The sequence below is a fragment of the Cololabis saira genome, chromosome 1 (assembly GCF_033807715.1).
Source record: "Cololabis saira isolate AMF1-May2022 chromosome 1, fColSai1.1, whole genome shotgun sequence".
NCBI lineage: Eukaryota > Metazoa > Chordata > Actinopteri > Beloniformes > Belonidae > Cololabis > Cololabis saira.
In genome coordinates this window covers 38,844,958-38,868,219 of record NC_084587.1, presented here as the reverse complement: position 1 = coordinate 38,868,219, position 23,262 = coordinate 38,844,958, and the positions used below count along the sequence as shown (strand labels likewise).

The window sequence follows — 23,262 nt, the reverse complement described above, 5'->3', positions numbered from 1 at the left end:
TTTAGTAACCACATGCACAGAATATGAATATGATGACAGTTAATTTTTCTACCTTAGCTTTAAGTTTGAAAAAGATTACAAAATCGATGAGTCTGTTTACATATTTTTTTTAATGTTTACTGAGCTGTGTTTACTCAGTATATTTTACAATGTCTATCGGGTGGGTGAGAAAATATTAACAGTTCTTAAAAATGATAAAGATTAAAGACTTGCTGATGTAAATCTAAATAAATAGCGAATCAAGAGAGCTACCACATAATTGCACAGTCAGTCATGATAATCACACTCTGAAATTTAATAAGCCACAAGTACAATGTTCACTGTAAATTTAATGTTTATTAAACACACATCCGTCTCTCATAATAAATGGCTTATAATCAGAACATTCAAAGAATATGTGCAAAAACACACACACCTTTAAAAAGAAAGAAGTGTCTTTGGCAAGATCACCCTGATCTCTTAACAAATTTATGTTAGTAAAATGTACCCTTCACAAAACTTCAGATTAAGTTCTTAAATGAAGCACAATTTTTACATAAAATCATAATATCTAATGGAATAAAAGTATCCACAATAATAAAGCTAATGATTTCATTTGAAAAAAAAAGAAAATAAATGTGACTATTTGGTTAACATATACAGTATGTTAGAGAATATACTGAATTTGCAAAAATTGAGTGGTTTTGAGTTTTTATACATAGCCATTAAATATTCATGAATCGGCCCATATGGAAAAATAGATCTATAAACCACAAGCAAACGATACGTTTTCTTTAGCTCACAAAAAGCATCGACATACAGAGCACTTTAGTGTGTGTTCAGGCTGTGACGGGAAAAACTCAATCAGCTTATTATTGATCCAGAAAGTTCACATTGCACTTTAACATGTGCTTGGAGAGTATGGAAAACTGCTAAAAACTCTGAAGGTTTCCATTCGTCCATTTTTCGGCATCTGCTTCATCCTGTTCAAGGTTGTGCAGCAGGTGGAGCCTTTTCCTTTTTTACATCAGGCAAGCACCCTGGACATGTCAGCGGTCCATACAGGACCTTATTGAGACAAACAGCCGTTCAGGCTCACACTCACTCCTACAGACAATCACCGATCAAGCTACTGTGCACATTGTCTGAGCAAAGAATCCAGAATACCTGGAGAAAACCATGCAAGCTTTGATTTAATGGGAATTATTTGTATAATCAATGGTTGTGCTTGATACATTTCTTTGTGCATATTCTGTTCAGATGTTCGTAGGAAAGCCTTAAATAACCCATCAGCAAGATACCTCAACAGCAGCAGTTATCCACAACATTTAAACCTAATCTGTACAAGGCTCACACCACATAATCAACACCATTTAAGATTTTCATTCCAACTATGTTTGGAAAAAAAAAAAGAAGAAAAAGCAAGCTCTTGAAGGCATTTTAAACTGATGACACATTCAGTGAGTTCATGACTTTGAAGTGTTTTGAGTGATTGTTTAACTTTACTGTCATATTATATCTGCAGTGCAGCATTCAACAGATAGTTTGTTGCACTGTAATTATAGTCAAATCCTGTCCCAAGAATTAGGAGTTTATAATAAAAGAAATGGACCCAGGACAGTATGTTGTGCAAATTCTGTAAGAAATGTTATGATCTTACAATGAGAACGTTCCTAACATAGTTATCATTAGTTTATTACCATAACTGGTCAGTTTCTTTCTTTATGCTTCCATTTCAATTTTTCTGTTTGCTACATTAACCATTACATAAGTAACGGTCTACATATAAAAGTTAAGGGATGAATGTATCCAACATAACGCCATAATACACATATCTTCCTCTCCAAAAAGAGAGGATTTAATTTTTCAAATGGAAAGTGCAAATAAAGAAAAATGGAAGAATAGAAGAATGAAATCAGTTAAGTCTTATTTTGGTGCCACAAAAAGTCCTGTTGACTGGAATCAGAAAGAAGCTGTAATGAAAACGTTGAGTGAATTTACAAATGTGAAGAATAGTAACATGGTAACAATCAAATGCAAGTACTGTAGATATGTATGATTTGTATAGCACAGCTGGTGAATGTCATAATCTGTAATAAGTGACTGACAAAACATGAGGTCTGAAGTTGCCATTTTCAGTTGTAATTTCTAATAAGCTTAACATTCTTCACTTGTTTTTGGTGCATGCTATTTTAGGCTTTCCCCAGTGTCACAGATCTTACTATCTATTAATTATTTTCTTTTGTTAGGCACATACTACAAACATTCAGATCAAGTGAAAAATGATTGCATATGCAGAAAATCAGTTCCATTCCCTACCAACAGTTCGCAGAGACATTTCTTACCAATTAGAAAAAAACAAAACAAAAAACCCCCCACCAGTAATCACATACGTGTATTTAAGACTAAACTGAGGGAAAACTAAATATTTTATACTTTCACTTTTTTCTTCCTAAAAGCTTAAAATTATGAAGAAACACTTTGTGCAAAACAGGAAGTGCTCACACTAAGAACTGTTAATGGATGTATGCAACCCCATCCCTGGCAGAGCTGGTAGAGCAGAAGAAACTGAAGGCAGAGCGGTTTCTAATTGATGAGAAAGCACTTCAGAAACACGGGTCCAATGTCAAACGTCCCTGTACAGTATAAGCTTGCATGAACACACCCTGCAGTAATTCCACATTGTATTTATCCAAAACGTCCTGCTTTGTGCATCATTGTACTTCCAAAAGGTCAGTGGCAGCAGACGACAGCGTCGCAGAATTCTCAAATTCACCTCGTGAAGAAAGCTGCATTCATCCACAGAATTGAACTTCCACTCCGGATGCCAGAGCTCCCGCTGCAAAAGGCTCTGACGGGGTCAAATGCTTGTGTTGTGTAAGAAGGACGACGACTGAAGGATTGAAGTATGGATATTGTCTCACTTATCACGGTATGTTAAAGGGCTTGTACTGTCCAAAACATCCCAAAATACACAGGTTAAGGCCACCGTTCCAGTGTGCGCAGGAGCAGGCTCTCAACATCTGATCAGTCTATGCTGAGATCCCACATCTGCAGCCACATCTGGTTTATCAAAGATGAACACATTCAGAAAATAGGCGCTCTGAAACCATTTAAACATGAAACTCTGCTCAGTTACAAGGCAACAGTAAAATTCTCCTTTCCTCTGTGCCAGAAGGTGCATTGACTGTGCTTCAGCCCTGCGGCTCAGTACTGGTGCTGTAGGCCGGTCCGTCCTGCTCGTTGATGGTCTGGAGGAGAAGGCACGCGGCGGGCTGGTGGAGCGAGCTGCTGCCTGCGTTATGAGGCGGCTGGGGAGCCCCCGCCGGGCCGTGTCCGGCCCTCCTCTCCGGCCCCCCCGGTGCCTGCTCCTCCTCCATATTGAAGGAAGCCCGATGACTGCAGCTGTCACAGAAGTCACCCGACTCATCTCCCTCCTGCTCCTCCTCCTCCCCCTCCTCACCATCCATATTGTGTCCCAGCAGGCTCTCCAGTTCCCTCAGCTCCTTGCTGTCCTGGGCCGTTCCTCCAGCTCCACAACCGCTGCTTCCACGTGTGCCGCACACGCACACCTCAATCCCAGAGTCCCCTGTGAATCTCCTCCTCCTTCCGTTGGGCAGCCGCTCTTTATCCTCAGTGCAACCCTCTGACAGGCTGGAATCCTTCAGCAGGGGGTCCTTGCAGTTCTCTCCACTTCCACTTCTTTTCTCTTGGCTGCTTAGTCCCTCCATGTTGAGCCCACCTGATAGCAGGATCGTGTCTGAATTTTGTGCAGTTTGCATGGATTTGTTGTCAGGCTTTGGCCTCAAGTCTAAGGTGGGAGGTTGTGGTTCCTCCGTACTGGGCCTGCAGCCCATGCCATCGGAGACCGGGGAGGTCGGGGATGACTGGATGGCTGGACAGTGGCCATCCGGCTGTTCAGGAGCCAGGGGGCTAGAAGCCCCCGCGGATGGGCCTGTGTGTAAGGAAGTGTAAGGGGGCGGAGGAGTCGGAGGCCGGTTGACCACCTCTTCATAGTCAGGGAGGAGGTAGTTTGGCAGAAACCCTGAAGGAGGGGGAAAAAAAAAGAGGAAATATGAGTTGGTGCTTCTTTTAGAGAAACACCTAAAGGGAAAGTTCGGTTTTTTACAACCTGGACCTTATTTCTGGCATTTTTTATGGTTGTATACTCACCCAGAGGTGTTTGGTGTCATTTGGAGTCCTTCGGAAGATATTAGGGGTTTTTTTGCGAGCCGCTTCTCCATATAACGGTAGTGAACGGGGCACAGCGGGACACAGACGATGCAGCGTCTACATAACACATGATTGCCGCGAAACTCTTCATTTCTTTAATGAATCACTAGATCTGCTTCCAGGACCTGTTGTCTACATCCGGGGCTGTGTGTGTAACAACTAAATCAGTTTGTAAACAAGACCTCTGACCTCATGACGTCATCTCTGTGCGCGCGTCCCAGACACAGCTCTGTGTACAGCTGGAGTTCCTACTGTTAGTTTACTGTTAGTTATTTGAAACATGTCTGAATATTTGTCAAATTCTGAGGTTGTGGACGACAACTTTGAATATGATGGACGTCCTTACCGTTTTGAGCCCGAGTATACGGCTGAAGAGCTCACTGAACGGAGGACAGAGTGCGCGCACAGAGATGACGTCATGAGTTCAGAGGTCTTGTTTACAAACATATTTATTTATTACACAGACAGCGCCACAATGTTACAACAGGTCCTTGAAGCAGATCTAGTGATTCATAAAAGAAATGAAGAGTTTTGCGGCAATCATGTGTTATTTAGACGCTGCATCGTCTGTGTCCGGCGGTGCCCCGTTCACTACCATTATATGGAGAAGCGGCTCGCAGAAAACTCCTAATATCTTCCGAAGGACTCCAAATGACACCAAACACCTCTGGGTGAGTATACGACCATAAAAAATGCCAGAAATAAGGTCCAGGTTGTAAAAAAACGAACTTTCCCTTTAAATCAAAATTTCACCATGTTCTCACAGAATTGTTCAGGCCACCAATCAAGAACACCTGAAGCAACAGGCAGAGGAAAAAAAGTGTGTCAAAACAAGTTAATTTTTGGGTCATTCCTGTTCTGTGAGCTGCACAGCGCTGTGTGAGCTAGTTTCACAAACACTGGCTAGGTACCAAGAGAGGAATACGGGCTGCTTCCTGAAAACTGGGCTATGCAAACAAGAAAAGGTCCTGACAGTGTGAAACCACAGACGGATCTCAGCGCAAATGTTAGAGCCAGGCTCCGCTGTTTTAAGTTGGGAGTCACAACTCTCACAGTTCAGCCAATTTTCCTTGTCAGTAATGTGTTGCAATGTTTTTATTGGCATTCACGTATGTGTATGATAGAGGAAAAACACTGCACGGATTACAAGAGGAAAAACTAGACCAAGAAAGTGCTGTGAAGATTTGTGTGGATAGGACATGTTGATTGCAGTGTCAAGTGCTCTGACACCCTGCAGCTTATGGCATTTTATTTTAAAAATAGATTTTCTATGTTAGTGTTGCTCAAACCAGGTCCCTGAGAGCCATTCCTCTGCAGGTTTTAAATTTCTCCCTCCTCTAACACACCTGTTTCAAATGAACAGGCCGTTAACAGCCTTGCACAAACCTGACAAGCTGATGGGGCAATCCATTTGTTTGAATCAGTTGTGTTGGAGCAGTCAATTTTAAGAAAATGCCGGGCAGTGGCCCTCGAGGACCTGCACTGGGAACACATCTCAATATTATTCTTGTGTCTGACTTTCTGTCAGCGTCACTGGTGAAACACAAAACTTACAAATAACCCAAAGGTTATTTCTAATACTTCTTTAGAGCAGCCCTTTGCCTCTGGTGCTCATGACATTTCCCAATATAAAACATGCAACTGTCCCAACCTTGTTGCATTAAGACAAGGGTCTCCAACCCTGGTCCCCGAGAGCTACTGTCCTGCATGTTTTAGATAGTTCCCCGCTTCCACAAAGCTGATTCTAATTAATGATCATCATCAGCATGTCATCAAGGTCAACACAACTCTGTTGGGGACACAGCCATCTATCAGGGCTGTGCTGAAGGGAAAACGGGGAAACATCTACAACACGCCGGACAGTAGCCCTGGAGGAGCAGGGTTGGAGACCCCTGCATTAAGGCAACTTGTTATTGCTTTGAAGTAGGGCTGTTTGATTTTGCCCAAAAATAAAATCTCGATTTTTTTTCTCTCAAAATCCGATTTTCGATTACGATTATTTTGTGAATTGACAAAAGGCAAAGAAATGATTTCAAATATGCTGTTTTTTTATTGAACATTTGCCCCATTGGGCTTTAAGTGCAAACTTTGCTCTTATTAAACCAAAAATGAATGAATAAAGTGCAAAACTCTGTAAAATAAGTTGAAAAAAAGTTTTAAAAATATAATAAAATATAAAGTTTTATCTCTGGAAAAAAAAAAAAAAAAAAAAAAAAAAAAAAAAAAAAAAAAAAAAATCAGCAAATCAGCACTTGCAAACATACAGTAAGTTATATTTCCAATTAAATAAAACAAGACATTTTCTAATTAAACTAAACTGGGTCTTTGCATGCTAAATAATAATGCAACCCATGAAGGCGGTAGAGGTGTGTAATGTCAGTCATTACATTTGCAAGTTTTTGTCGCAGGTATTGAGAGGTATTTCCATCAATCATTAATATGTGTGCAGACAAGGTAAAAAATAAATAAATAAAAAAAAAGTGAAAAATCGATTTTACGAGTTTCACGTTTTAACACCGTTCTAATTACGATTTAAAATCGATTAATCAAACAGCCCTACTTTGAAGAAATACATCTGTGGTTATTAACACAGATGTGGACAGTTATGACACTGAAGTCCAACTCTTTATTCAGTGGCATAAAATAAAAAACAATCTCAGAGCTGTCACCAAGTTTACACAAAGAAACACCCTTCAATACGGTGCCGTTTGATCAGCATTACATTATCAAATGCAGACATTATTTTGCTGTCATTACTAATGTTCAGTGTGTGAGTGGTGGATCTTACTGAAGTAAAAGGGCACGGAGGGGTAGTTGTGGGCTTCACGGTAAGCTATGAGGTTGATCTCGTGCTGCCGTTGTTGCTGCTGCAGCCGGTGTTTGGTGCGGCGATGGTGACACACGCAGCAACAGCTCAGTATGAGGATGATCGCCCACACAAGCCAAAACCCTAAAAAGGAGATCAAAAGAGTTAAATTCAAATTAAATCAAATAGGGAAATATGATTGTTTTGATCCATATTTCAAAGCAGAAAAAAGGTGGTGATAAGACTTTGCACAGCGTGTTTTTTTCAAAATCCGTGTGATGATGCAACACGAAGTGCCTGCAGCTAACACAAACATAACATAGCATATCGAGTACTGCAAAACATCTGGTTCTACCTACGTGAAGCGTCCACATACTTGCACACTGCATGAATCGTATTTATTCCATCATGCGCCTCAGATGTTTAGGTTCAATCCAATCTTTACAACAAAGCACTGACAATTTACCAGCCCCTTTAAATGTATTCCTCCATGGAGCGATTCCTTAGCTGACGTAACGCTGCATCACAAGTTTGAAGATTTCTTACCCTAGGAGGCATTTCTTATTAATGTCTAAAATGAGCTGGCCTAACATGGCTCAAAATTATATGCTACAAAACATAATGTCAGCTCTTTTCAATGTTTTTTTTCTTTAAGTACAAAAAGAAAAATGCTCACCTTAAATCTGTTAAAATGTACAAATGTGGATTTTAGACAAAAAGAGCACATTTTGGAAAAATAACTTGTAGACTTCAGTCGAAACTACAGAAGTAAAACATTTTTTTTTAAATGTATTTTTCAGCTGGAAAAAAACGTAAAACATCAAGTTTTGGCACTCAAAAAAAAAAACTCAATGAACTTTTTAAGTCACAATGATACACAAATCCTGAAGGAAAGGTCATCAGAAATGTAATACCCTTTTGTGTTTCTCCTGAGAAATATCTGCTATGTTATGATTGCTTCAGAATTTGGACACAAACTTTACTTCAAACGATATCCTTCAGCTTCATTGAGAGTCCGTTTAAACAGGGTTTTTTTGATTCTGAATCAACATTTCCAAAACTTTAACCAAGATTCACAAAATAGCCCACAGAATAGGGTAAAATAATAACAGATGTTGACAAAAGGCAATAGTACTGTAGAAAAAAAAGATGCATTCATAATAAAAAAAGCCTTGGCCAAAAAAAAAAACATACATTACCACCACTTTAGGAGGATGTTTGTTCAGTTCTATCTGGTTAAAATCAAAATCAGTTGTGACTTTTTCTTAAGCTGAAAATTCAGTTTAAAAAAAAAAAAAAAAAAAAAACCCCACCTCAAATAAGAACTGTTGTACTCAATGTTTTTTTTTTTTTTTTTTTTTTTTTTTTTAAATATAGGTCAAATAAAGAACCACCTTGAAATCAAGGTCTCACATGGAAAACAACTGTCAGAGAAAATCAAAACTCTTATTAAAATGTAGCAAGAACAAGCCATGGTACCATTCGTAAGTATGTCGGTAGCCAGACTCCTATGATTATACCACTAACAGTGTTCCCTTTTGCACAGTTTACCTTTTGCCAGTATTGTATTGAAACATAATGTATTAAAACTTGTAAAGTTTTCCATTCTTTACTCACGTGTTGTCACTGGTTTCTATTACGGTTCACACTGTGCTTAAGACACGGCATAACATCAAACTTAAAAATGCATGTAAAAAACTGTTAAGTTAGTTAAAGCTCTGCTCAAAAACATTAAAGGGATTTAAAAAAAACTTAACATGTATGGAGTATTATAGAAACAATTGAATATATCAGAATACTGAGTTCAAAAGTTTGTCAGCATAAAAGCAAGCCAATAGTAGATAACAGCATAAGTGCAAACTTTCTGAAGAAGAAAATGAGCCGATGACCTTCGCTAATATTTTGTCCAATTGAGATACAACCCTTTTTTGCGCGCACCCACGCGCGTGCAAAAAAGGGTTGTATCTCAATTGGTCAAATATTAGCACACACGCTCAAACTTTTTTTTCAAACATTTTTGAGATTTGAAAAAACAATATTCTAATATGTGTTAACAAGTAAGATAATTTACATTTATGAAAAGTTTATTGATACCCATTGTCAATATCATAATTAACCTTTGTCAACCCAGATAAATGAGTCACTAATTGGGACATGTCTTCATAAACTGCCTTTGGTTCAGTTTCTACATGATGTTAGTGACTGGTTTAGGAGTGACAGGGAACATACCAGCCTGTCAGTGCCAACCCTGGGAGCATAAACGACCCCTGACACATAAGCATTAACAGCATAACAAACAGACAGTCTCCTTCTCTGTCGGCCTGCAGTTTTGATCTCCCCAAAAGACAGAGGCTAATGGACAATACAGAAAGAAGTGAACAGGACTGCCTACATGATCAACTTCCTGGTGAGTCATCTGGTTTTCACTGAAAAACTGTTGATCGTGCCAATATCCAAAATGTCTGTCATCTCTCCTTACTCCTCCAGAGAGACATGTTTGTTTTTTTTTTGTTTTTTTTTTAAAGGCTAATGATACACATGTGTGTAGCTATTAATTAATCAAGCCAAGAGCTACAACAAATCAAACAGGCTACTGGAGCAGCCCGGCCCGTCGTTGGAGAGGAAGTTCTGAATAGGGCCGGGCGATATGGACCAAAAGTCAAATCTCGATATTTTCTAGCTGAATGGCGATACTCGATATATATCGATATTTTTTCTGTGCCATAATTGGGGTTTCCCCCAAAGCATTATAACATAGCATCTCTGTTAGCTTCATTTTTTTCTGAGGCAAACCCTCACACAGTTTTAATACAAAGCCTCGTGCCAAATGTCACACAGGCTCCTTTATTAACAGAGGTCTGCACAATATCAAAATGTATAAAACAAATGAAATAAAAATAAACTGCCTGCATATATAGAATAAAAATGCTTCTTGAATAAAATAAAACAAATATCCCTTTCCTGCATAACAATGAAATTAAAATACACTGTGCAATTAATACAATGTAGACAGTAACAGGCAGACTTTTCCACTGAAGTTGACAGTTGTGCAAATAACAAAACCTTTGTGCAAATCTCAAATAAAACATTCAAGTCAATTTGTCACAAAATAAGCTATATCAAAATCATATTTTTATTTTTTTAAATCGATATAAACGATATTGTCTCGTACCATATCGCGTTTGAAAATATATCGATATATATTAAAATCTCGATATATCGCCCAGCCCTAGTTCTGAATTACATTTTTTGCCATCGTCCGTTAAAATGACATGACAGACACAAAAATACAATTACCTTCAACAACAACATAAGATATGTGTGGAGATGTGTGGTTAGGGATGAACAACCTCAGCTGAGCAGAAGGGAGAGCAGACCGATGGAAGCCTGAACAGGTTCTACAACGGGTTCAGCTCACAAACTACCTGAGCATCTTCCTCCCCTGCCCCTGCCAGACAAACAGCTTCCCTGTCACACTCCAACCCTCTCATCTTCCATCTTAATCACGGATCTTGGTGCTACTCCATCGTTGTCTCAAACCATATCAGTAGCCGCATGGGCTCCCTCCTTCTCCCCTTCCACCTGTCTGCCTCTGGCATTCAGGTGAGGAGGGACCAGGAGAGGCTGAACAGAACGAGGCTGCAGGTCCAGGTGCTTTTAGCCCCAGAGTCCTGAATGCCTGTGCAGACACGCCGTGTGGGAGTACGAGCTCCAATGCTGTGGAAGACATCCTGCCTTGTTTCACTCTTACTGCCTTTAATGACTACAACTGCCCTTAAATCACACAACCGGAATTTCTTGGAGATACTTTTTCTGGCCCACCTACAGTAAGTAAACACACAAGCACTTTTCAGGACCCAATGCAGCTTTTCTCATGGTCATGGGGCTGGAGTTGAAGATCTGCTTCAACAAACCCACCGTCATATGGACAAAGCTGGCAGCCCTGTGAGGATCGTGGTCTTTGAGTGTATTTAGCATGATTCAGTCTGCAGTACTATGTAGTAAACTCCAGAAGACACAGATGGATGCTTCCATGATCACCTGGATGACATAATAGTTATAAGATAATAGTTTGTGGGACTGAAGACCTTTATGTCTGACTGGGCGGTGAGCAGCACAGGGGACTGTACTCTCACCATTCCTTTTCACTCTGTAGACCTCAGTCAAAGTCCTCTCCTCTGCAGAAATACTCAGCAGATGACTCTCAATACAGATGTCAATCATAACATTTCCCTTTGGGATTTAATGAACTATCACTGAAGGGAACTAAACTGAACTGAAGACATTCACTCTCCAACAAGGCACATAGTAAGTATGCTAAAATCTATAAGGATATACAAATCTCAAAGTTGAAAGGCAAAAACACACACCTACAAATAGAACATATAGCTAGCTTTTCAACACTTTAAAAAAAGTAAAACTTAATTTACACAAATTTTTTTCCCAGAAAATACAGAGATGACAAACTGTCAACACACCATATTTCAATAATTATCTAAGTTTATATTGAGGTGCAATGATAATAAATGAAAGAAAGAAATAAAAAAAGTCACAACAGTCATGTTGTTTTATGTACTACTTAGATCTGTTGGCTTGGTGTACACACCTATCACATGCTTTGTAGACCATTAACAGTGTTACTAAATGTTATTAAATATTGTTCTTTTGAGCACTGTAACCTCATAGTTATCACCAACACAAGATGTTTTATCTGATAGTATATTTGGCCTACAATTGAAGACAGTTGCATAATCTTTCTCAGTTCAGCCTCAGCGAAAGAACAAAACAGAAACAAATCTGAGGATGACAAAGTATTTCCAGACATGTTCTGTTATTTTTGGGGGCCGCTTGTACCATTGACTGCATGTGTTGCATGATCCCCCGTCTCTGGACTATGCCTCTCTGTCTGAGATTTCTCAAGAGTTTACAATGAGGTTATAAATGTGATCTTGGCAGTCATTAAGTTAAAGATGAATCAGCGTAACAATGAATGGATAATTCATTCCAGTTAAATAACATGACATATAATTTTATGACTTGTTAAAATGCACAAAAAAGGTTAGATAGCAGAAAGAAACATGAAAGATGGAAAAAGAAGAAAAAAAAGGGATAACTCACACCAAAGTTCATAATAGTAACTGCAGCACTGGGATTCTCCGCAGCAGTGTCCAGACTCGCAGAAGTAACTCTGGTTGTTGACGCCTTCACAGCGGAGAAAGCTCTGCAACACAAGCATGAGAAACACCATACGTTTAAAGTAAAAATTGTATTAATATCTATTAAAAATGTATTTACACTGTCAGAAGCAAATACAAAAGAAATAAATTACAAGCAATGTAATTCACCACAATTCCATTTAAAAATGCTAATTGATCTTGCTCGCTAATGATCATATTCCAAGTTTTAAACTAAAAACATCTGGGTTTATTTTGAACTCAACTCATCAGCAGTGATGGTCAAGAGTGCAGTTCAATGTTCTCCTTGAACGAAATCTCCAAGAAACTACACGTGGGAGTCTTTTTGTCTTTTCTGGTAGTAAGTACAATTCCTGTTGTTTACAGTATGTATCCATCAAGTTACAGTATTAGGGCTGGCTTTTGCTGACCATAATTACATCACAGTGAAGGTGACTTTTTGGTATAAAATGTAATCAGTTTAGCATTTCATCCTTGAAATTTTGTAATAGTGTACGACTTGTCGACACATCCAAAACTTGAGGTCATGTTGCCACCGACTACTAAATTCAGAAATGAATCCTCCCGTCCTCACGGATGCTTGAGTCAGATGTAATTCTATTCCCTCCAGGTATTCTCCAAATAACCAGAAAATGAAATGAATGTTTGGTCAAAGTGACATTGACCTTGGATCACCGTTAATGCGTCTGTGAGTCCGAGTGAATGTCTGAGCTAAATATAGATACGTTTTCACTGTATTCAGATACAGTAGCCCTTGGAATTAACTGCTAAATTAAAAGCCAACATACGTCACTCAATAAATTCCCAAAAATCCAAAAACACATTTATCATAAAGTTTAATCTGAAAAAGTAAAATATGAAACAGTGTAACAAATCATCTTCTATTATAGGCCAAAGGCATCTGTCTCCACTCAATCACTAATTTCAACCTTTAACAAACTTGCAGTAAGCATATCCAATGACAACAACAACAACAATAATAATAATAATCAAATAGATCTCCCAAAAAACCTGGAATTGTTGTGATCATAAACTTCATGAGACCAAGTGTTGAACTTTTCTAAGAAAATCCCTTGACTTTGTCCAAATGACGCTAATAATCAAAAGGTTCAACATAAATACAGTCATTTTCCATGTAGATTACCAGTATAGGTCCTTGATTCAGATACATAATGATTCTTGGTCCAATCCTCCTTATCTCATAGATCTTTGCCCCATAGATAGAAAGTGTTAAGAAGCTCTTAAACGTACTCCAGCTCTTTCTGTCCGTCTCCCTTCCTCGACCCTACCCACACCAGCATGTGTACACACATACAGACACATAAACCTTCACCCCACTCCCATCCAGCCCAAACAGTGGGCAAGGATTGCTTTACGGAAATTTCCAGGCAGCAACACAGAGCCAGGGCCTCGCTACTCGGCTGCATGATGATAAGGTGGTGAGAAGCATGTGTTAAGGTCGTGGCCAAGAAAAGAACAGAAATGCACAAAGACAGCCAGATACCAGGCAGAAAAATTAGATTGATGAGTAACATGCGATACACCATATCAGCCCAAACCAAACTGCTGACATTAAAATGTAGCCTTAATCTTAGCAGGATCATTATTGTTTTCTTCCTTTTATAGGCACAATATGCAATAAACCAAAGAATAAAAAGCCCCATAGAGATATTTAACAAGCACAGGATCTTCTGTTTCTCGCTTTTTGTTTGTAATAACTTCAGGTATTTTCTCTCATCTCTCAGCCCATAATGTGGCACAACACAGATGACCATCATGTTTGTCTTAGCTTTATGAAAAGAGAGGATAGTATTTATACAGTAATGCAAATTTTGCAGACAAAGCCTCACACAAAGAATAAGTCTTTAGGATGAATGCAGACAAAACCAAACTCTTGCTTAAAAATGTATGTGGTGGAAAATCATGGGACTGGGGGGAGGGGGGGGTCTTAGACCATCAACTGCTCTTACTTATCCTGACAAACAGTGATTGAGCAAAGAATCTGCACAGACTGCATTCCCTCGCCTCTCATACAAGCAAGCAACAATTAAAAAATCCACCTCTTGCATGCCATGCAACCAAATTAAAAGGGATATCCGATTACCTTTTTCTGAAACTGTTGGTGCATTAGAAAGTAATCAGCTTTAATAAGAAGCTGATGAAATGAGCAGAGTTCAAAAGTCTCTTAGTGGCAATCAGATACTGCGTTTGGAGATAAGTGACTGTGCGTCTTTGTTAAGGCCTGACTACACAGACTGCGTTGATCCACTTTACAGAGACCCGTAGGACTTGACAATTTAGCCCTTGGACGTAAGAACCGCCCTGACTTTTAATTATCACTCTGTCCCGTGCAGAGAAATTTCATTATCATCAAGGTTAGGTATGAATCACTGCCAATAAGTGCACCCTTTAAAACTTTACAAAATGTTAACAGCAGGATAAAAAAATTTATAAACAAAATTTGTGAGTCGTTTCATTTTGTCTTAACTTGGAAAAAAAAAGACCAAACATCCATCCATCTATGATCTATAGCTACTTAGTCCAATTAATGTCACAAGAATCTGCTGAACCCTTTTCTGGCTGTCTTCAGACGAAAGGCAGGGGTAGACAGACAGCCAGTCCATCACACGGCCACATACAGACCAACAACCACACACTCATTTCTATAGGCAATTTAGAATCACAACGGAACCGGGCAACAGCTCTAACCATCAAGCCACTGATCTGACACAAGGACCAAACAGTATAGGGCTGGGCGATTATGGACAAAAATAAAATCCCGATTTTTTTCTCTGAAAACCCGATTTCGATTTTTTTGGTAAAACTACAAAAGACAATGGAATAAATTGTTTCAAATATTTTATCTTTATTTTATAAAGAAAAATAGCAAACAAATGTCCCTATTGGGAATGAAGTGCAATTGAAAGATACTGTAAATCATCCTTGAGTTTAGTAAAGTGACAACATTTACCATTTTCTTGACCAAACAAAGATGACTAGACGAGCTCTGTCTGTAATGCAGCCAGCTGCAAAAAAGGAAAAAAGGATTTTCCTTTTTTTAACATCGTCTTGATTAATAAATCCGATTTAGATTTAAAATCGATTAATCACACAGCCCTAAAACAGTATATACTCCATTTGTTAATGGCTACACTTTAAAACACACAAATTGGATAATTATCAAGGTAATCACTGAATAAATGGCTACAATATTAGTTTGGTAAAAAAAAAAAAAACTGCAGTACAGCCTGCAAGTTAAAGCTACAATATGTAGTGACACTTTTATGAAGTATGTAGTTACACTTAAAAATATGTATAGTATAGATCAACCAAATTCATTTAAGCATCTCTTAAAAGAGTGGATGAGTAAGGACAGACTGTTGAGAATACTGCCTGGATAAACCACTGAGACCAGGCTCTCAGAAGCCGCTCACAGGTGAGCAGGCAGTGGTTGCCCACTCAGTCACATGTGATGAACTGAAAGATGCATCAAAGATGGTTGCTGCCAGGTCACCTTGCCATCTCCCAATGTTGACAAAAACCATGCCAAAACTGACACCATCAGGGAATCCCCATTCAAGCTACAGCCAGTGAGAGTAAAGAATGGACTGAAGTCACTGGGAAGAAGAGCATCCTGCAAAGAAACGTCCAACAAAAGAGTGCACCATACCACAATTTGAGAAGGTAACAACTTTATCTTTTTTTTTTTTTTAATCATCACACATGGTTACACCTCATTTACTGCATGCTTATGAGAAACGTGGTTTGGAGACCAGTAGGATGACCAGCTTACCATCACTGTGTACAATACTACAATCTCAAGGCTCCAGATTACAGGACAGCAAGCAATGTAGTCTGAAGAGGCCAATCTGCCAACAGCAAAAGTGGTGCAGTCTGAGGCCACGTTTACACGTAGCCGGGTATTTACAAAAACGGATATTTTCCCCTCTACGTTTTCAAAAAAATCCTCGTTTACACGGACCCGCATGAAAACGCTCTTAACGTCATGCAAGCCAATCAGAATCCTGGAAAAACATCAACAAATGACACGTGTGTAACTTCCAGTTAAGGGCTGATTTATGGTTCCGCGTTACATTAACGCAGAGCCTACGGCGTAGGGTACGCGGCGACGCGCACGTACCTTGCGCGTCGCCGCGTACCCTACGCCGTCGATTTAACGCGGAACCATAATTCAGGCTTCATGCTGCTGGCTGACGCGCTCACAGGCTTGAATGAGCAGGAGGCTGGACGGGGACGGGGGAGTTACTTTTAAGTGTGACTTTAGAATATTAAACAGGTAAAATACAAGAAAATATTGACGGTGCCCAAACTAATTGTAAACACAGGTCGCACACATGACGCTGGTGAGTTTCTGGTGCATAATGTGACGTTCTGAAGCTTAAATCTCCGTTTTCCTCCGTTTAGACGCAAACGGGAAAACGGAGTTTTTGAAAATCTCCACTTTGGCCGGAGTTTTCAGAAATGATCGTTTTTGGTGACTTTGACCTCCGTTTCCGTGTAAACGGACGGCCAAAACGCATGAAAACGCCTCCGTTTTTGTAAATACCCGGCTACGTGTAAACGGGGCCTGAAACTTGCCATAAATGTCATCTTACAAGATGAATAAGCAACAAGCATGATGGATGAACCTCAGGCCAAACAGACGGCATCCCCATTAACAACACCTGCCCATCCATGTCGGAAACAAAGAAAAGAAAAACGAAGTGACAAAACAAAGGTCAACCTTTGTGCTGCTGTATCTCAATGGAGATGACAAGGTTAAATCTACACAATTTCTACATTCAATGTAGTGAACAATATGCAGCTTGAGTGGCATTTAGGGGGTTGTAGGAAGTAGGAAGAGAGATGGTTACAGGGCACTTTGTTGCGTCTTCTACCAACAAAAACATTTTCATGATTAAAATTAGGGCTGCAGCTATCGAATATTTTAGTAATCGAGTATTCTACTGAAAATTCCATTGATTAATCGAGTAATCGGATAAAACATATTTTTGTTTAGTTAAAGAGCAATTATAAATATACATAAGATGTTAATTGACATCACTAAGACTAAATTATATAATACAGTAGGTTCATGGCTGTGCATTTAAAAACCCTGAACTTACACCACTTGACCAAATTCACTGCCTTCACTCAAAAAATTAAGGATCTTACCAAGAAGTTTTCTTATTTCTAACCTTAAAATGCCATTACACCTGATAACACACATACCAAAAGGTTAGGTGTTTTTCCCACGTTTCAATTGAACTTTCATTTGTATCAAGCAAATTTTAAGTTCTAGTTAAGTTTTAAGTTAAAGTACAAGATTTTGAGTTTTGGCAGTGTTCAAAATAAAATTCTGAGCCCTGCTGTATTGGAGCACATTAGGCACCAGCGCTACTTGATGTTTTATCCATCAATTACTACAGAGCTAAAATTGAAAACTACCCAGTTAGCTTTATTACGTTTTTATTTTTCTGACATTTTCTGCCTTTTCTTTTAATTAAAACTGTAGCGGGAACAAATATTTAGAGGAACCTATGTATGTACCAGGTTAGAGGGGGAACATATAGGAGAACGGACCAGAAAAATATAGCGTGGATTGAAAATAAAAGTTAAGCACTGAGCTACATGTGTCTTCCATCTGGGCCATTACAGACTGGCTGAGCACGGCATGTTACTAAAACCAAACATATTTGCCGCCTCTTTCTTCTTCCTTTACGTGCGCGGCGTCAGCGCGTTGTGCCGCATTAAATGTAGTCCGGGCGAAATACCTGCTTTGAGCTGGCAAAATTAACCGATTCCTCGAGGCAGAGAAAATTCCTCGATCATTTTTTGTAATCGAATTACTTGAATTATTCGAAGAATCGTTTCAGCCCTAATTAAAATGCCTGTACATATTCAGTCCATGGCAGTCTAATAATAAATAAATCAGTAGAAAATAAACTGTCTTTTCAATGTGCTGTAGCCCTGAAATGTAAAAACGTATATACAGCAATCAACATTTGATCAAAACATTTAATCAGAGTTATACTAAGACAAGAACAGATATTGCTCAAAATTCCTGCATAACATGACTACCGTATATCAACAAATGACAAATTGGTAGTTAATTAACAAGACAATTTAAGTAGATTTTTAAATCCCTGCTAGGGATTTTTTTTCTAGCTTTTTGCATAATGTAGGCTACCAGCTTCTCCGTCTCCTCGCTAGATACGGTATGAGGGATTGGATCGTTACAGAAATTGGGGGGAGGGGGTCTTTCTTCCTTGCTGGACAAATATGTCAGTGGTGGCTCATTTTACCACATAGATACAGACCAGGGAAGTGTGGAGAAATAGCCTTTCCAGTATCAGTGTTAGCTCAATTTGCTGTCAGAGCTAAGCAGTCAGCCATGCCTTTTCTGTTGCTGTTCCTGCCGATTCACGTTTGCTGAACAGCAAGCTAATTGTATTGTAGCTGCATAAGAGGATGTATCATTTTTTCTACTCCCAGTTTGTGAGCTCTCACGGAGCCCCGGAAATCAACCAAAAGGTAGACACTGACCATGAAACCATGTGAAAGATATTCCCCTCATTTGTTCAATGATGCAAAAATGCATGCACATATGCAAAGGAAACTGACATTTAAAAAGGACACAGGAATAAAAGCACATGAAAAATAAGTGTAGAAAAGTGCAAATAGAAAAAAGAAAAATGTGTCTATTAACTAAAGAACAAAGAGTTTTAAAATATCCTTTGAGGATAAATGAGGTTTTTTGAATTGAACTAAGTTTATAGGGAAATTAAAGGGAGGAAAATAAAAAAAAGATACATAACTGAGAAAAAAGGGATGAAGGATGAAAAGTAAATGTGTAAAAAAATGACGGAAATAACTAGTGTTGTTCCGATCGATTGGGCCCGATCACGGCATTTTCAAAACATCGGTATCGGCCAAAAAAGTATAGGGACATACCTACCGTAGTTATTAATATATATTAAATCGTTTTATATATTGTTGCATTTAAAGTCACTTCCGGCCAACGGCCAGAAGTGGTCGGAAGTGACGAAGTAAGCGAAACTAACATGGTTTACATGTTTGAATTGTGTAATTTTATATCTGTTCATGTTGCATTAAGCTGCTAATATTCATTTCATGCCATTCAGAATGTTGCACTAAGGTTAAGCCAAAAAGCATTTTAATTTTCTTGTATTTGTGAGTTTGACTGGATGTCATTCAACTACCTCTTTTGAAGTTAAATTTATTTATTTTTGTTATTGCACTATTCTGCACTTTTTGTTTTACAATTTCATGTTTTTACATTTTGTGGCACCAGTGCTGATAAGCTTTGTTAAAATATATGCACATGTTGTTCTCCAATGGACAATAAAACAAACTTGGGATCATTTACTTTTAGTCTTCTTTTCTTTTTTTTTTTTAATTCAATGCCAAAATGTATCAGATCGGGAAAAAGTATCGGAAATGTATCGGGAGCCAAAAAAAGTGATCAGATCGGGATCGGCAGATACTCAAACTCAAGTGATCGGGAGCTAAAAAATCCTGATCGGGACAACCCTAGAAATAACCAAACCTATTGATACATTTTGTTAAATTAAAGCAGTTATTTCCTATATTCTGTAGATTAAATTTGCTTAAATTTATTTACTATATTCTTTATAGCATACACTCATATTTTTATTTATTTATTCTAATATGTACATTTGGGCCTGTGATGGAGTGGCGATCTGCACGGTGTACCCCTTCCTTTCACCCAAAGAGAACATGCAAACTCAAACCAGGAACCTTCTTGCTGTGAGGCAATAGATATATATTAAAAAAAAGTTATTTGTGCCCCAGCTGATCCAAAATAAACCAGCGTGAAGCGCCTTCTAACAAATCACATTTACATTTTTGAAAGTTGCTCTCTGTCCTCAAAGAGCAGACCCATCTGGCTGAGGAGCAGGACATAGTTCATTCCCAGTAGTATGGTCGGGTACTGACGCACATAACACTCCTCTCCTGTATATGTGAGAATCCATTATGAACATTTGGGCAATTTTTAAAAGTTTTGGAATACTTTTTGCGTGAAACTCTTTCCAGCAAGTGTACAAAACCGCAGTTGAATTGGTTTGATATTGGAAATTCGACATTCAAAGACATCCATTTAACTTGTGATACATACCACCGATTTTGGTCATATTGCTTGTGATGCGTTCATGGTCATCTAGACTATATATCACAAGAGAGTAATTATTAAAAAATCATCTTATGGGCTGATTTAACGTGGTTTTATGAATTCAACACCCAGATTTAATGTGGTTTTATGAATTCAACACCCATAAAACTTGTGATACATACCACTGATTTTGGTCAAACCACTTGTGATGTGTTCATGGTATACATCAGCCCATAGTATGATTTTATAATAATTACTCTCTTGTGATATATAATCTAGATGACCATGAACACATCACAAGCAATATGACCAAAATCAGTGTTATGTATCACAAGTTTTATGGGTGCTGAATTCATTAAACCACATTAAATCAGCCCATATATATGATTTTTTTTTTTTAAATAATTACTGTTTTGTGATATATAGTCTAGATGACCATGAACACATCACAAGTGGTTTGACCAAAATCGGTGTTATGTATCACAAGTTTTATGGGTGTTGAATTCATAAAACCACATTAAATCTGGGTGTTGAATTCATAAAACGACATTAAATCAGCCCATAAGATGATTTTATAATAATTACTCTCTTGTGATATATAGTCCAGATGACCATGAACACATCACAAGCAATATGACCAAAATCAGTGGTATGTATCACAAGTTAAATGGATGTCTTTGAATGTCGAATATCCAATATCCAATATCAAACCAATTCAACCGCGGTGTAAACAAACAAATAAAACAACCGGAGGAGGCCGCGAACGCTTCTTTTTCAAAACAACTACGCCTGGTTTCCCACGCTAAAGAAAAAATAAATAAAATGGAAAGAAAAAGAGTGTAAACATAAAAATGTTGCACTTAAGATCATTGCATTTGGTTAAAAAATAAAATTCTTACATAAGAGCAGTTTTTCTCTTCCCTTCCCCGTGTACTGAAGAAATGACTCCCTTTTTAAATACATTTACTCTTAAGAATAAACCTAATAGAAATAAAGGTTCGCCCTAGTTACACAACGTTTTTACGTGTTTAAAATGATTTAATCTCGCCACAGACTGCGTTGGGAGTTTTAACTACAAAGCCATTTTGTAAACACAGCTCCAGGAAGCACTTGTGGCTCTTGTTTCCCTGCATGGCTCTCTCTGGCACTTGAATAACCACGTTTACAGTTCATTCCCCCACTTGTGAGTCTAATGTCAGTCCTGAAGCAGAAACAACCCCCTAGAAAGGCCTTGTTTTTGTGCGTGTGGGGATCTGGCCGAGCTAGCGCGGGGCCTGCAGCTTATGCTGCGTTCCATTTACCTCGGAAGTCGGAAGTCAGAACTCGGAACTGGGAATGACGTCACAGCCGAGTTATCAGCGTTCCAGTTACAAAGTAGGTAAACAAGTTTGTAGTTCGCATATACCACATGAAAAATGTAAATTACACTATAGCAGCATATATATGCCGAACAATACTTGTATACGACTGATTTAGTGTGACCAAAACTAGAATGAAGTGCTACGAATTTTTACAGAGCTCTCTTCTACTGTTTACAACCGGGGCAGCCATCTTGGAATCTGAACTCGGGGGTGGTGAAGACTCTCCCACTTTCCCAGTGGGAAATCCCACTTCGAGGGGCGTTCCAGTTGAAAATTCCGACTGGGAACTAGGAAATCCCCACTTCCGAGGACAAATGGAACGCGGCATAAACTCTTTCTTTTTCCATTAAACAAAGTCTTCACCCCTCTCTGGGTGACACGAACAGACACTGGTTGCTGCAGTGAAGTGGTTCCCCAGCCCCGTGCAGGACCAAGCGGAACGCCGCCCCGACCCCGGGCTTACCCTCTCCGCTGCGGGCTCCGTGGGCAGCACGGAGCCGACGGCGTGCAGAAACAGCCCCATGTTCACGCTCCAACACACGCCTCTCATCCCTCCGAGAGCCGGCCCAGGAAAAACATGAGCCTGCAAACTTCCGCCGTCTGCAATGTGTGTGACTAGTGCTGGGTGGCAGCGGTGAGAGGCCGCTGTGTGCGCCGCCGTCCCCGCCTGCAGGACATGTCCGGGGGGAGCGGTGCTGCTGCTGCTCCCGCTGCAGCCCCGCACAGCTGTTAGGGAGCCGGATTCATGGTCCCGCGTTAAATCGACGCAGGGGTTACGGCGTAGGCTCTGCGTTGGTGTAACGCGGAACTATAAATCAGCCTTTTTACACAAGCCGCTCCCCTAACGATAGGCTTTCCGCGTCCGTCTGCTGGGTGTGGCCTAGACATATATAAAGGCTAGATGACTCAAGGCGGAGTCTCCAGCGTCGTTCACCGGCGGCCATCTTGCCACAGGAGAGCTCGCTCACTCATAACATTGTGTTTAATGGTGCATGTACTGCTTAAACAACCATAACTTGCTCAATTCTAAACAGATTTTCAAACAGTTTGGTTTGTTATGAACGTCAGAGATGTAGTTATGACACTGCATACTTGTGAATAATTATAAACATTGAAAAACGTACTTTTGTAAGAAAATAACAAGAAACAGATAGCTATGACATGGTATTTATATTAAATGAATAGTATAGTTCCATAGTATTCTTAGTAATATTTATATTTACATTATAACATGTTTATATATATATATATATATATATATATATATATATATATATATATATATATATATATATATATATATATATATATACATGTTATAAGGTAATAATATATGTATATATGTTATAATGTAAATATAAATATTACTAAGAATACTATAGAAATATTCATTTCTATATATATATATATATATATATATATTGTTATTTGACATTTTTTTAATTTGTTTTGTTGATGAGAAAATATGTTTCTCTATTTTTCATATTTTTGTGAGGGGGGGAATATATTGTTTTTCGGCTGACATAACATGAA

At 38.8% G+C, this 23,262-nt stretch overlaps 1 protein-coding gene across 2 annotated transcripts; it reads right to left on the bottom strand.

Moving 5' to 3' along the window:
• Positions 1–309: 309 nt before the first annotated feature.
• On the bottom strand, positions 310–22,503 carry wbp1lb (WW domain binding protein 1-like b). 2 transcript variants are annotated; one of them, XM_061722812.1, is made up of 4 exons: positions 22,193–22,498; positions 12,137–12,239; positions 7,001–7,162; positions 310–4,024 (listed from the first exon to the last, which is right to left on the bottom strand). In XM_061722812.1, exons 1-4 carry the CDS (start codon positions 22,277–22,279, stop codon positions 3,174–3,176), a joined length of 1,203 nt encoding a protein of 400 aa, XP_061578796.1. In that variant the 5' UTR covers positions 22,280–22,498; the 3' UTR covers positions 310–3,173. The 2 variants fall into 2 exon arrangements, with proteins under 2 accessions (XP_061578796.1, XP_061578797.1); XM_061722813.1 differs by lacking the exon at positions 7,001–7,162 and having other exon boundaries at positions 22,193–22,503.
• Between the last annotated feature and the right edge of the window lie 759 nt (positions 22,504–23,262).

Coding starts and splice junctions, on each gene's coding strand:
- wbp1lb (XM_061722812.1), bottom strand. CDS start 22,279: ATGAGAGGCGTGTGTTGGAGCGTGAACATGGGGCTGTTTCTGCACGCC. Junction 12,240..22,192: donor CGGAGCCCGCAGCGGAGAGG/GTAAGCCCGGGG, acceptor CTTGTGTTGCAG/AGCTTTCTCCGCTGTGAAGG. Junction 7,163..12,136: donor TTACTATTATGAACTTTGGT/GTGAGTTATCCC, acceptor TCTCCTTTTTAG/GGTTTTGGCTTGTGTGGGCG.